Below are 15874 nucleotides of genomic sequence, written 5' to 3'. Positions count from 1 at the left end.
TCTTTGTGTTTTCGATTTCAAACTTAAGCCGACAGAAATGGAGACCCTGGATCTGTTGAGGAATTGTTTAGTGTGCAAATGGGACCTACGGAGGAGAGAGCCCAGAATGCTACCTTGCCTTCATTCCTTCTGTAAGGACTGTCTTCCGGATTTGATTCAAGGATATAGCTGTATTCCCACTGAGTATGAAGTTCTATATGAAGGTAACATTTAAGAATCTCTGGCTCGTGCTCTTTGTATTACAGTACTATAAAAATAGCTGGATTGAGAAGTACTTTTTGTAGCCCGTTCCTTTGCAGGACTACTTTAAAAGAATAAACTAGGACACTCAAGATTTGTATGAGCAGAGGGTGGATTGGGAACAAGCCCCTTCATTATGTTTTTCATCCAACAGCAATGTTTTGAAGAGAAATGACACAGGCAACATTTAATATTTCCCAGGATGGCTTAGGTTTCAGTTACCAAATGTGACATTATGAATATTTGATTTGCTTAGTTTAGTAAATGAATAAATACTGCAAGGTACTTTCTAGGCTACATTTTCATACAAGCTTTTGGGCATGTTGGACCTTTCTATAGTAGTGGTTCTGGTGATAGTTTTATTCTTACTTCTCTCCCCCTTCCGCCCCCCACCCCCCCACCACCTGCACAAAAACATCTGGTTCTTTGCTCCTAACAGAGGTCATAATAATTGTTATTAGAATATGTGTACTGTGGTGCACTGAAACTCTTTCTTTTATCTCATTGTAAATGCGGTTTCTCTCTATCTGAACCCTTCTGACTGTAGGCTATGCTGTCACTCACCCTAGCAAGCTGAGTGAACTCGTGAGGACAACAAGCATTTTGTGACTGTGGCTTTTGAAATCCTGAAGTTATTTGCACATAGTTTTTGGTAGTGATGTTAATAGAAAATAAGTAACTTTTTTTTTTGGAATAAGACAGAATACAGCCATTTTAACTGAAAGAGTCTTCATTGCCATGGTGAAGCGTTCCAGACTTATTACTAATTTATAAGAAGAGAAAAGGCATGTAGATTACCTGTATTTTCACAGGCTCGAACTTTAGATGAGTAAGAGGCATCATTTATTATCTCTTCCACAGCAGATTTTAGAAATGTGTAGGAAGAGAAGACACCTTCCCTGAGGTGATGGTAATCTGAATTGATGGGATGACATAAACTAGACAAGTTCAAGTTTGAGAACAAATGGAAACACTGTTAGGAGATCACTGTTGAAAGGCTAGCAAAACACGAAAGAGAAAGGGAAAGGGAATAACTTAATGGCAGTGGAGAAAGGCTATTCATGTGTAGGGTACAGGCAGAAAAAGGTACAAAGGACAAAGAGACCAAAGCAGTCATTTCAAGTAAATGTTTCCTTAAAAGTTTTAATGCCCAATCATAGTGGGCTTAAAGTCTGTGGGACCTACTGATGATAAAATGCTGTTGAGAACAAGCACTCCATTACTTTTCGTGTATCCTCATTTGACATCTAGCATCATTCCTCTCTCTTCCTTGTTTCTGTTTGCCGAGTGGAAAGTTAATTTATACAACTTGGTGATCTTGGATGAAATGCAGTTAGAGGTTAAATAGTAGATATTTCTTCAAACTCATGAGTGGATGGGGAATGATTTGTCTATAGCAAATTGGAACAAATACTAGTTTATTTCTGTATTCTTGAAGTTTCTCTGTTTACTTCCTCATTCTCTTGTAGATAGGGAACTTCTATGGGAAAGAGCAAGATCAGAGAAAAGAAATAATGAACGGTGATGACCCAGTAAACTGAGACACCAGGTGCAGAGACCCAGTTAATAAATGAGCAAGGAGAGCCGCAAAACCAAAACATCTGTGCCTCTTATTTAAGTCAATGATTGAAACTGCAACCACAGTAGGTCAGCCAGGATAAATTTGTGAAATCTTCTGATGGTGTGGTGCTAAGTGTTGCTTATCTTACCTGTGCTGAGTTATGGGCAGTACAAAACAAACTCAATTTTCAGTGTTATCTTTAAGTATGATCATATATAGGTGTCAGTGATAATGTATAATTAAATATAAGTGCTAAACTGGTTTAGCTAAGTAAACATGAAATATTGCCTGTAAGAAAAATGTGTTGCTTACTCATCAGGAATATTTCAAGTAAAATACAAGAATGGAAAAAGTGACTATAAATCAATCTGATACAAAAGCATACTTGAGTTTGTGGGTTTTGGAATGCTTTACTATAAATAGTACTATATTAACATAAAGATCTTTTCTAGTTTATTGTTGTTGTATTAAGATTGCTGAGAACATGGAGGTAAGTGGTCCTGATCTTTGATGGGGGTTGATGTTGGAAACTTACTGTTATACCTGTGTGTGTTTAAGGTGACTTGTAAATGAAAGCTCTAAGATAGCCAGAAAAAGCTTTATTCAAAGCTGTGAGAACTGAGAATTTGGAAGCAATTTGAGCAGAAAAAACCAATTATCTTTGTGAGTTTGGCTCCTACATATGCTTCTTATATGAAAGGGACTTTAAGATTCTCAGTCTTTCTTTCCTTTCTTTTTGCAGGCCAATGTCACTTTCTTTTTTTTTTCCCCTTTTTTCATGTAACAGAGAATCCACATTCTTATCATCTGTCGATCAGCACATTGTGTGCTTTCAGTCTGTTTAGTGTATGGGAAGGAATTATTTTAAAGAGAGGGATTGGATAGGAAAGACAGAAAATTCCCCTATCTCCTGAGGTGTAAATTTCTCAGATGAAGACTTTCCCAGGCTTCTACCTGTGTGGATAGTCACTAACAGTACAATGTAAAAACATACAAAATTGGTTCTTGCATGTTGCCTTGGCTTCTTGGGTCTGGCTCTTTCTCACTGAGTTCTGAATACATTCAAAGCTAGATTAATCCAGGCTCTTGTGCTTATCTCTTCTTTCTGAATTGGAGGTGGATGCCAAACTAAATGACCCTTTATCTGCAAATCTTCCTCTCCATAAGATGTTCAATGATTTAAATTGTTTTAGTACTTTAAATGTCAGTGATTATTAATTTCAAAAGTAGATAAATGAGCTACTCTTGGAGCATTTTTCTTATGAGGAAAAGCTGGGAGACCTGGGTTTGTTCAGCCTGGAGAAGAAAAGACTGAGGGTGATCTTATCAATGCTTATAAGTGTCTGAAGGGTGGGTGTCAACAGGATGGGGCTGGACTCTTTTCAGCGGTGCCTGATGACAGGACAAGGGGCACAGATGGGAACACAGGAAGTTCCCCTTAAATATGAGGAAAAACTTCTTTCCTGTGAGGGTGACAGAGCAGTGGAACAGGCTGTGGAGTCTCCTTCCCTGGAGATAGTCAAAACCTGCCTGGATGTGTTCCGGTGTGCCTGCTCAAGGAGGGGGGTTGGGCAAGATGATCTCCAGAGGTCCCTTCCAACCCCTACCATTCTGTGATTCTGTTAGGACTAGTGGAGGTGCATTGTTGTGAGAAGTTCATGTTTTTGGAAGACTGTCTCAGCTCTAGGGTTTGGTTCCCCACCCCACTCCCCCCTTAAAAAAAAACCACCATGGGTAATCACTGTTCAATCACAGTTTAGACCCCTGGTAACAAGGCAGATCAGGAAAGATGTACTGTAACACCTTGCAGATTTCTGCTAACTGATATCAAGCCCTGATATTGTTTACATTTTGTGACTGAATTGGGTAATTTGTCTAACCTGTGAGTTACACTTTATGTTTGTAAAATATGATTAGTAGTTGCCCAGCTTTGTAAATTGCTTTAGGAAGTGGTGTTTTGGTTTGTTTGTCGTGTTTTTTGTATAGAACTTGTGTGTTGAGCTATTTTTTTCTGAAATTCTAGTTAAAAATGTGCTTTGTCCTTTTGTGCTTCTCTAGGTTGGATAACAAAAATAATGGAAAACGACTGCGTTATTTCTATCTACATTCTGTGCGTAAACTGTCCACACTTACTTTATGTTAGTTCCCCACATCCAAGAGAGCGTCTGAAATTCCCATTTAAATGCTGAGAATTTTAACAGGGTTATGTATTAAAGAAATGCAAACTGATCATTTAAAACTAAGAAAACAGAATATTAAAGAGAACAAATGTGACTTCAACTGTTGACAGATGTCTTCTTGCTGCATTTTATTACTTCCAGCTGGAAATATAGTTTTCTTTAGCTTGTAAGGTAGGTGCTATACATAACCATAGTTTCCTGATTGTGAATGCTTGCTAGCAAGTCATATCCAAAACTCAGCCAAGCGTTGGTCACACTTGCATTTAACATGTTCAGAGATATCTTCAAGGGGGTTTATTTCAAGAAAAACATTGAGCTCTAGGACTCATTTGGCTCTAGGCTCATTTTCAGTATGATGTTTTGGCGAATATGGTGTACTGGCTTAAGGAGACTCCAGGCGCTAACACACAGAATACACGGTGCCTTATCTCGTGCTAAGTCTGTATGTAAAAAAAAAAACAACAAACAAACAAACAAAAAAGGACATCTACAGATTCTTTAAACCATATTTAGTCTTATAGTGGCGTATGGTTTGGCCTCCTTGGTTTTACAGCTGTTATATCTCCAGGCCCCAAATAACCTTGTTTTGATACAATCATATAAGGCAAGTGATGCAATGCGTCACATCTATTAGTTCTGAAGGAGAATACCCATTGGCTTTAATTAGATCCACTTAACACCAAATACATGTTTTATTTCTAAAAATGGAACAAGAAAGGTAATTCTAAAGAGGGAAACTGTTCATAAGGTATATATTTAGTCATCTTAAAATGGATTTAAAGTTACTCGGCCCTTCTCGCTGTTGTTCAGCTGCTGGGTCCAGACAGCAAGTGAAACAATGGGGGGTTAGTTATATAAATATGAAGCTGTAGAGTGGGACGTTGTCTTCAGAACTGTTTCCTGTAGCCTATAATTGGGTCTCCAAGGAAGTGTAAATTATGCCTGCAGCTTGAACTGTAGCTAATGCTCTTTGAGAATAATTAGTCTGATGGTTGTTGGAGAAGGAGCATAGGAATAAGTGCAACATGTGGACAGCAAGTATAAATGTGGTGTGCATGATAGCTCCACTGTTTGTTTCGTTATGCTAATCAATTCTCATGATAATAATAGGTTAATTATCTGTATTGATTTATTTCTGAGACAGGCAGCTTGATGGTTCTTTCTATTTAAACCTGACCAGGCTGGAAGACCTTGAAACAAAAGTGCGAGCTGCGGCTTTTGATGTTTGAAAGGTCTTTGTACTCAGTTTCCATATGTGGTGGAGAGGTTATAGTGTGCACTTTCAGAGATGATTGCTGCAAATTATCCACAGCTCTGTCACTTATAAATTAGATTGCTACAATATAGGTGGAGTAAAAACTCGAGAGCACTCAGAAATTTTAGTTCTTTCTTTATTTGTGCTTTTACAAAGGGACACTCCATATGAGGGTCACTACCTTGAAGTCAGCTTACTGTTCCCTGGCTCTGATGCAGCGTGGCAACTTTGATTAACAGAAATGAACATGCTGTGGGATGTGAGAGATCTCACCTGTGGGGAACTAGGGCATGAACAGTGCATGGCAGAACCTTGTTGTTTTCCTGAAAGCTAATTTTGGATATCCCAGGTGTGGAGCTGGAGTGTCCAGACTGAGTATCTGTGCCTGACTACTGGATCCACCACCTTTGAATTTCCTTTTTCCACAACCTGCTGTCTATTTTGACTCTCACACTCCCACCAGCAATAGTAACTGAACGCATGGCTTATGAAAAAGGGCGGCAAACCAATTCAGCAAAGTAAACGTCTGCTGCTCAAGCTTTTCAGGGTTCAGAGGTGTGTGTATTTAAACATAACACACAGAGGTATGTCTATGCGCATGCCACTTTCTAGTGCTGGTGGCTTCTACTATGGATGGTAGTTAAAGGAGTGGTGGAACCCTGGGAGGATGTGGGTGTAGGACTATTCCTCCACATCCCTCACGTGGTGAAGCTTTGTAGAATTCTGTTCAATATGATGTGGTCTTCAGTGATTGTTCAGTACTAGCTGATAACTCAATACATGGAGAATAGCTTATAAGTGGTTTATCCTGCATATAATTCTGAAGTAGGGTTTTATTCTGCATATCACAATGAAATGGGGCTTAAATCCAACATTAGGATCCTTGCTAGCTTTCCTAAATTCATGGTCATCCCTTTAGCAGTGAAATGTGATGTCATAAATAATGATTTAGAACGATAAACAGCAGGAGATAATGAACTTCTAAAAAATAATTTATGCAAATGTTCCTGCTGCCTTCCTACTGGTATAATTTCCATACAAAAATAGAGCTTGTCAACAACTCTCTTAGCTTTTTTCTACTTCTAGAGGTTTTGATAACAATAAAGGACTTCATTTGGGCATCACAGTTGCACAGTACCTGAATTTGGCTCTGAATCTCTTAATATGTAAACTGTTGTTTGAGTCCTGTAATTGCATATTGAATTGCTATTTAGATCCAGAAATTGCATCATTCTCATATGTATAAACAGTGAGTCTCTAGGGCTTCTCACTACTCTTCCCTTCACCCACAGTGCTGTAATACGGATATATTTAAATGAGCTGTCTGCAAAGTACAGGTTCTTAAAACAAATTAACAATGTTCTTTAGAGGCAGTGGTAAGGTAGGAAGGCAAGAAAAATATTTAGGGAATGGTCTGTAAAATGTACGATGGGAGTGAATGGTGTTGTAAGACCTGCTGCTACCTGGATCTAGAAAAGCTCGTCTCTTTCCTTCTGCACACTTGCTCCAGGTTACTCTGAGGACTGAACGAAGACCCAGGCAAGAAGGGAAGTAGGATGCTGCTATTCATTTTCACTACAAGATTTTTATTGCACCACTTCAGGAAAAATACAACCAAGGCAAGGTAACAGAGGCCTGAATGAATCTGAGAGGCAAGGGCAAGAAAGCAGGCAAGAGAAAAAACCTGCATGCACCTTGTAGTGGCCCAGTACATCCTTCTGCCCTGCTGATTTATCAGCACTTCTGGATGAAGAAGGGGGAGCAGCCCCAGAGCGTCTGTGAAAGGTGAAGTGACTTCAGTTTGCAGTACGGCAAAGCCAATTCCAGGGAGCGCACAGTGTGTGCAGTTCTGCTTAATAACCACCTGCTCCCCGACACAGTAGCTTTGTGTGTAGCTCTCTAAGTGACTGTTTATCCAGAGGACAGGTAAGGGGTTTCTAGGAAGTTGTACTTTCCTGGTGATTTGTGCTCTGAGCACGAGCACAGCATAGTGCACTTGCTTTGTATTGTTGAAGTAGCGGCTGCTTGTGGCTATGTGTAAATATGTATGTAAGGTTTGATTAATTTCAGGGTAATTGCATCACAAACCATTCTGTAGTGTATTTATTTTACCAAGCTGTCATTAGATTCTTTGGCAGATTTATATTGAAACAGGCTGAACATTTCCAGGGAGCACAGGTTTTCATTAAATGGAAAAGGAATCAAATAAGATGACCAATTAGCTGAACAAGTATGATCTCTGAAGCTATCACATTCAGGGAATCCCTCTTTTAGCAAGATGCAAATCCATCTCCTGGGTTTTTAATAAAGTCTTAAATATAGAATTCAGTATCAGGAAAGGTGAGAAAGTACGTACTGATGAGTCCTTCTATGAGTAAGAGACTATTTCCAATACAGTATGGCCATGGTGTCCCCATTATTTTTCCTGTTAACTGTTATGCTCTTTGTTTGGATTTTTTTATTAAGCTGAAAGCTATACATGTCTATTGTTCATCTCGAGAGTTTTAGATTTGAAATAATTGTAATTCAGTTACTTGAATATTTAAGACACACTTTGATGTTTATACAATCAAAGCTGTACTTGATGGTCTGTGGTAGCGAGTCTAATATAAGGTTCCAACCTTTGTGTGTGCAAGTCACTCCACATGTACCTCTGGAACACCGATTTCAGTAGCATAACTTGGATCTAAAACCTGGGGAAAAAATTGTCCCAGGGCATCTCTTTTAGATATCCCCTAATATTAATCAGCAATAATGTCATCTACCTTCAAAATCATGACTGTTCCATGTTTCTTAATACCACTGCATTTTTCAGTACATATAAGGAGGCTTTTGTGCATGCATGATGTATTGTTTTCTTAGGGTGAAAATTATTGAAATGTTCTTTAAATACATTTGAAAACATTAAAAAGGATGGTTTTGCCCATTGTCAAATTAATGCATTCTTTTTACAATGCATTTTATATTTCACTGCTTTGTAACAAATTAGCAGAATTTAAAGTTCACATGAATGCGCCTGAGGCCATGAGCATTCCATTGAAGATCATTCAATTGGTATAATTTGATTTAACATTCTGCACTAACTGAAAAATGTTCGAATGTAATAAAATAGTAACTTCAATATTAAGTTTTTTACCTCATGTGGTGTGTGGACAGAAGTTGTCCTTGCTATGGCAAAGTCCTGAGCACGGCTTTTGTTTCCCAGTAAGCAGCTGTTCCCAGAAGTTTTTTGTTTAAGACTCTGTGCTCACCCATATGGCATGGAGATGACGGAATAACTGTGAGAGTCATGCATTTCTTACTTCAGAAAGCAACCTGTTGATAATTTCCCCTTTGGTCAATTTGCAGCATATTATGTAGTCTCAGTATGGAGGTATTCTCTCTGTATTAGCCAGATCAAGAACTGGCACTGCTTGGGCAATGCTGTTATGGGAGCAAGAAACTGGTTCAAGGTCTCAAAGGGCTAGAGATGATTCTCTGTAAAGTCAGTAGATGGTTTCCTATCAACTGCACCGAGAATTGGAGCATGTCCCATGAGACTTATTTGAGAAGCTGCTTGCAAAGTAGGTATTTTGCTTCTTAGCTTATCAATCAAAATGTGTCTGACTTCTTATTTCTCCTGCTGTTATAATTGTGTTGCTTCATAAGGTGCTCACAGGGAAACTTGAAAACTGTTTCACCTTCTAGGAATTAGCACTACAATTCACTGGTGCTTGTAGTATGCACCATTTACAAGGAGTAGGAGGGCACGGTCTGCATAACACGTCTTAGGTAGTGCAGTGCTCCTACTGTTTTTACATTTCTTTGGAGAACTGAGGTGTTAATTGATATCTAAAAGACACAGAAAACCATAATTTGGGAGAACATGGGAAGGTTTCAGTGTGGCTAACAAGTTAATTGTGTTGTCCTAGGGTGTAACATATGAAGGTGATTAGCTACAAAGCTGTAGGTAAATAAGATACTATTTCAGCTGCGGTCACTATATTATGGATGCAGAGTAGAGGAAGAGTTTAAAAGACTTCTACAGCTTTCTGCCATCACGGGCGTCTTTATCAGATTAATTTTTAGCCTCTTTGCAACTCCTGTCACCAGAACGCGCTTCAACAAGACTCAAGTTAAAGGCCCAGAAGATGAGCAAAGCATTGGCAACTGCTTGCATGGTCCTTTTCTCTGGGGTGACTTGTAGCAGAGCAGCACAGGCACCTGTGGATACTGCCTGTTCCTTCTCACATCTACATGAATACTCAGTGTTGTATGAAAGGCACAGTTAAACAAGTGTGAGGTAGACCATAGCCTGCCACCTGGGCCCCCAAATCACAATTCTGTTGTAAATGCAACCTTGGAAAATAGTGAACAATGTACTTTTGCTTTTATAACAAGATTTGGGCTAAAAAGACCTAAATCTCATTAAAACAGTTCTGAGTAAGATGTCCTCTTCAAAGGAGATGTAACGGAACTCAAAGTGTCTTCAAAACATTTATGAATGAGAGTGAATGTATTCAGACATCTGACTGCATGGTGCTTTTGTCAGAAGTGGTAATGTGGGAGGGGTTTGGGGTTTGTGTTTCTGTATCAATGTAAATTGTTGCTGTTAAAATAACAGTAGCCCAGTTCTGAAAGCGGGAGTCACTCAAGGTTAGAATTGTGCACCTGGCCAGGGACTGCAGGAGCCGTGTCCTGAGGGCAGGTAATACTACGCACCTGGAAAACATGAGTGTCTCTGATAACTGTCTAATGCAAAGACTAATAGACATCCTAAGATGTAATTAATCTACAGGACACTATCCTTACTAAAAAATAATTTTAGTTAAGGAAAAGAGCACATTGGACGTTGTCATTCCAGTAGAAAGTTATCATTGATCTTGCTTTTAAAATCGTGCTGTAAGTGAGTTTGCATCATTTAGGTGTGGAAAATACTGCTGTTAGTTATCATAAACAGATCACTTGGCAAGGTGAGCATAGCGCTGAAATTCTGTTCATAGAATGGAAAAAACTAGATAAAGAAGGACTTGATAAGTTAAAAATAGACTGACGCACTACCACCATCTCTAAAGAACTGGATTCACAGCTACAGTAGTTTACAGAAATGTGGTGAGAAAGATGCATACTCTTTTTCAAAAAAACTTTAAAAAAAGCACAAGACCTTATAGAAAAACACAAGTCTTAGCCCAAGAAGTCTAGGAATGAAATAGCAGAGGTGCAAGAATGCAGGTATGCAGTTATGGACACCTCCTTCAACTGTTAGTTCTCAGCTCAGGCAAACAGTAAGATTTATCCCAGCTGCGTTCAGTAGCTAATGAAGGAGAAACCAGTTTTGCTGCTCACACTGCTTGCTTTGCTTTGGGGGTGATCACATTTTGCCGCCTGTGGATTTGTTGTAATAGATGGTTTGCAATTCTGACTTTTACTTATGAAACTTTTTTTTATCCTTTACCTTTATTCTGACTTGGTACTTCTGCTAACAGCATGTTACTCCTCTTTCACTTCACTTGGATAGCATGCTGCACTGTAAAGCTAGTATTAAGCACTGTATGTTTTATGCTTTGCTATACCTCTGGTAAGGTAAAGCTGGTCTAGAAGAACTGTGTCAAGTATTAGAAAGCACATGTAGATTTGTAACAAGGGAATTTGGTTTAAAGTGCATCTTAGTTTTTATCAAACCTGTAAGCCCTAATGATTCATGGGAATTTGGACATGCAGGTATCATTGATAAATACTGAAAGAAGTAAACACAATTATAGCATATTTCTAGGGATTTGAAGAATGCCTTGGTTTCCTGGAACTAAGTGTGTCCGTGTGATGTAGAAAAGCCAGCAATACTGAAATGTGGTTTACATAATTTCCTGGTTCACATGGCTGGTGTGCGTTGTTTTATTTGTGGTGGTTTTGTTTTTTTTTTTTAAAAATGCAGGTATCCTTTCCTGCCCTGTGTGCAAACAGACCTGCTTTGCAAGGGACGTAGTTGAAAATTTCTTACTCAAGGACTTTCCCACTAGTAATTCAGCTATGGCAAAGGTAAGTGAAAACCACTAACTTGGGTGGCTTGTGAGTTGTTGAAACACTACCAGCTGAACGCTCTTTGAAAACAGAACAAACCCTGTATTGAACAACAGACTGTCTTATGGTTTGCTTATGCAGCGCTGCAATGACTTCACTCCTGGAGATGGACTTACTGCCTTCAGAGTACTTTTTTAACTATTTGAAGAATGAGTTTGATTCTATATACTTAAAATATAGTTGCTTAAAAAAATAATGTTACTAGTGGTGTAGGGCTGGATCTGTGACAATATATTAGGAAGATACTGAATCTCTTGGATCCCTCATTGTCCCCTTTCTGCTCTCAACACAAAGTAAACAGAAGCAGACTATTGGCTGAGTGGTTACACCAGTATTACCCATTAGATCCTGCAGGCAATTATAATTTTCTTTTTATCTGTTTTAATGATAAAATGGTCACATCATATTTCAGTTTCCCATTGGGGAATGGATGCAAAGGGTAATTGGAAGGCATAGGATTACTACCTTGGCCTTGTAATTGACACTGCACATAGATGGGTGTCACTTCTGTTAAATACACAGTTAACAGGCAGAACTATTCTTGCCATTTTTTAGTTGTTACTACTTTGTGTCATGAGGAGGAGCAGAGAAAGGTGTGCATTTATGGCCCCTGTGTTGCAAAACAGTATTCTACTATTTGCATGAATAAGACTGATTTCAGAATGTGGTAGTATTACCTGTAGCTGGGAGTTAAAACAGGTGCACACTTATCAAAACTATTCTGTAATCTGCTGACTGCTTTATCCAAAGTGGGATCCAAAGCAAGGGAAGAGTAACAAAGAAGCCAGGATACTGGACTTCACCTTCTGGACCAGCTCATGGACCTTAGTCTGGCTCTTTTGCACTTTTGATTCCTAAGTAAACTGGATAGCCACACTGCATATTCAGTTTCAGGGACTTTGGGTGGAGGGGAACACTTTTCCAACATGTAGGACAGAGGATGTATCTTTCCACTCCTCTTAACTCCTGTTGGGTCAGCAACAATTTGTTGGTCAGTTCTGGCCCATGCAGAAAGCTTGAGACCGCTTGAACTTGAGCAAGTGACCTGCCCAGTGACAACATTGCAAAAAAGTGTAGAGGGGATGTACTTCTTCCCTGTCAGTCGCTTCTGTGTTTCATTTCCTCCATTGTTAAAAAGAAAAGAACGTGTAACCTAATCCATGGAGTCTTCTGGGGAAATTAAAAAAAAGAATGCAAGCAAAGTGTGTTTGCATCTTCTGGTATAAGATACTTGAAGAGGGAAACAAAACTTTATCTAAACCAGGAAGAGGTCTATTCACATGCACTCTTCAAAGAGTAGAAGCAAATGCATAAGATATTGCTGAATGTTTAGAATGCACTTATTATACTGGGATTTCTTAATTACCATGACTCATATCATGTACCTTTCAATAAGAATTTATGTAGAAAGGAAATCAAATGGGAATATCTAATGTCTTCAAAAGCACTAGATTATTTTTTCAAACCTTCTTTGAAAGAAGGTTTTTCTTCTCTGTAATCCCTTAGGACTCCTAAGAGAAGTTCAGTAAAGCAGATTTCTCACTGGAGCATAGGAGTACCCTAGAGGGACTTGCAAACCTTCCTCATAGTTTTTGGTTACTTCCTTTTTATTAACAGTCAAGCCATGTAGCAGTGAAGCTTGCTTACTTTTTTTTAACCACCCCCACACTGCCCAAACTAAAGCCATAGTTTTACCATCAGTGATATCAAAGGAAGAAGCACCAGCGTATCTAACTGAGACACAGCTCAGCTGCCATTATTTTCTTAATTTACCTAATATGTTCAAACAGGAATCTGTCAGAGCTTGTAACAATGTGTTTGGAAGCAAGATGTTTCTTAGTGTGTGAGATAGTGAAGCATAAATGATAGAATGTGCTATATACCAGCAGCAGGAGTTTCAAAAATATGCAATGCAGAATATCTTGCCCAAAAGCCCATTTTTGCATCATAAATAATGTAACTCTGGGAACACTCTGCAACTTAAAAGTAATGTTAACACAGTACAGTGTCAATGTAAGTTCTAGTCACACTGACAGATGGACAGTTATAGGTAAAGCTGTGATGAAGCAGTTTTGGTTATCACAGAGAGGGCAGAGCATCCTCCAACTTTTGTCCTGTTCCCTAATATAACCTTCATGGTTATATTTTAAATTAGATACTTCTTGTTATATAAAAAGCTTTGCTTCCCAGAATAAATACCCTTGCATTTTGGGTCTATAAGCTATATTAGGTTTTTTGGTTTAAATTATTACCTGTACCTTTTGGAAAACATTGTTGATAAGCAAATAGCTAAACTGGCAGAATGGATTACACAAATACTTCCCTGCTTAGACAGTAAAACACATTTAAAACTTTGCTTTGTTATCCTATTGTCAAGAATTGCCCAATGTCTTTGAAAAGATTGGGAATACTTAGAAACCCTTGACAATGAGTGAAATTCCAGCCCCACTGAAGGAAATGGTAAAATAATTTCAGGAGAACAAAATTTTTTCTTCTTGTGCAGAAGTGAATCAGAACTTGACTCACTTGCATCTCAGAATTTAGGTGTATATAGATGTTCCGCTTAATGCCATGATGACCAGCAGAGAACTGTGATTGGTTTCCTTTCAGGCTTTCTATTCCCCAAGATACTGCAAAGAGAAACTCTTCTATTAAATTCACCAGGGCTTGCATCAGGGCTTATGTGCTGAGCACATGCTGCTATATCCTTCTCTTCATGTTTCCCATCAGAATAGTTGGGATGCATTCGTAACTGAACTGAATTGAAGATAAGCTGATGCCCAACAGAAAGGACATCACAGAAAGTAATTTCACGATCTATTATTAGTTGCTTGAGTAGCCCTGAGTAGCAGCAATATTCAGGGACTATGCAGAAGTACAGTAGATATATTGTAACCCTGCAGGAAATGTTTGAGTTTGATAAACTGGTGGCAAGTCCACCATTATGGTAAAATTACTTCACTATGTTCGCTCTGCCCATTAGTACCTATTTGTGGCTATTGTAAGTCAAAACCATTAATACTAGGAGTTTTCAAACAGGGTATTTTATGCCTAGTGCAAATCCTTTTTAAAAGAAGTATCATTATAGCTATCTTGAAATAACTCTTGAGTTCATTTGGGATACCAAAGATCAAATTACTCACTTAATTTACATGCTCTTTTATTCATTTCCCCCTCAGTGGCATCTCCAGGCAGCATGGCCTATATAACAAAGGGCATTTCCTAAATTGTTGAATCAATAGAGATGATAGTTAATTAAAGTTTCTAGTTCTTCTCATGTTCCTGTGTCTTATGTTTCCAGTTCACCACATGTGATATCAGTATATAAATTGAGCTCACTTCTGGTCACCTCTTTAGAGAATAGGAATCAAGTTTTTCATTAATAGTGTGTGGGTGTCCCCTATTGTTTTCTAAATTGCATTACCATTGGCATGTTTTTAATGTATTTTTTCTGACAGTTAACACTGTATCAGAGTGGTTCATACAATGCTAAAGCAAATAGAGTAAGCTCTAATTTTAAATAACGCAATGTAGATTTAGATTAACTCTGCTGAAGTAGCTCCAATTTACATTCATATACACGAAAGCAGAAGTGGATTCTAGCCTATAGATTTTTTTAGTTTGTTAATAAATATTTAGCAATGGCCAGAAATTAAAGAATGACACTGAAACGATATGGTAAAATGGTTCTGCATAATGCGATTAGAAAGGAAATGGTAGTTAGATTAAAAAACTTTTTGACAGACTGTTTTACTCTTTTTAACATTTCACATATTTACTCGACAACCTAGACTATCTTTTGTGAGGTAGAAAACATCTGTCTCTATCCATCTAGATATAAAAGAAAGGTGTACTCTCATTTGTTGTGTTAAAGCCATTAGTAAGTAGTACAACAGTAACAGAAATGGATTACAAAGCACACCACTCATTTTCAAAAGTAACTTTTAACCTAACCCTCCTTACCTGAAATCACAAGTCTTATTTCATAGTTTCATGGCTTTTCAGTTTACAAGAAGCAGGTCATTATGATTATTTCTTCTGACTTCACATGTAATATGGACCCTAGAATTTTGCACAATATTTTTTGTATCATGTCATAATTATGCTTGATTGTGCTAGAACACATAAAGACAACTAATTTGATTTAAGACCTTCAGATCTTAATTTTATTATGTTCCCCTTTACAACAATAACCAGGCTCTTAAAATCACTTGAATTGCATTAGTCTGAGGAAGAAAAATATTAAGCTTACCAATCTGAATCATAGTCTATTAAAGATAACAGTCTGTGTGGCTAATTTTTTATGCATGTATGTAATTGCACTTTTTGTTCTTAGAGCTGCTCCATATGTGAAGAGAAGAGATCTGCTCACAGTCTCTGTACAAGCTGCAATAAGTGGTTGTGCAGCTCATGCACAGAGGAACACAGACATGGCAAGGAAACTGGAGACCGCTTCCTGTCTGCATCCCTGAAGGGCTGCACAGGTACTAAAAATGCACTTTGAAATTCTGTTTCTTCTCAATTAATTTATTCAGTTGAAAAAGGAGCAGTTGCAGGCTCTGTGCCACAGACACCATGCTC

General features: G+C 38.3%; 1 protein-coding gene across 3 annotated transcripts in view; it reads left to right on the top strand.

Moving 5' to 3' along the window:
- TRIM66 (tripartite motif containing 66) overlaps positions 1-15874 on the top strand; it is a 64703-nt gene that overhangs the window by 5636 nt on the left and 43193 nt on the right. For all 3 annotated transcript variants that reach the window (XM_064452666.1, XM_064452665.1, XM_064452667.1), the window contains exons 2-4: positions 29-203; positions 11148-11251; positions 15630-15777. In XM_064452666.1, the coding sequence (XP_064308736.1) occupies positions 29-203; positions 11148-11251; positions 15630-15777 (427 nt within the window). The remainder of the gene's footprint in view (positions 1-28; positions 204-11147; positions 11252-15629; positions 15778-15874) is intronic.

Source organism: Phalacrocorax carbo, chromosome 5 (assembly GCF_963921805.1).
Source record: "Phalacrocorax carbo chromosome 5, bPhaCar2.1, whole genome shotgun sequence".
NCBI lineage: Eukaryota > Metazoa > Chordata > Aves > Suliformes > Phalacrocoracidae > Phalacrocorax > Phalacrocorax carbo.
The sequence above is the reverse complement of the archived record's forward strand: the minus strand, read 5'-3'. Positions and strand labels throughout refer to the sequence as shown.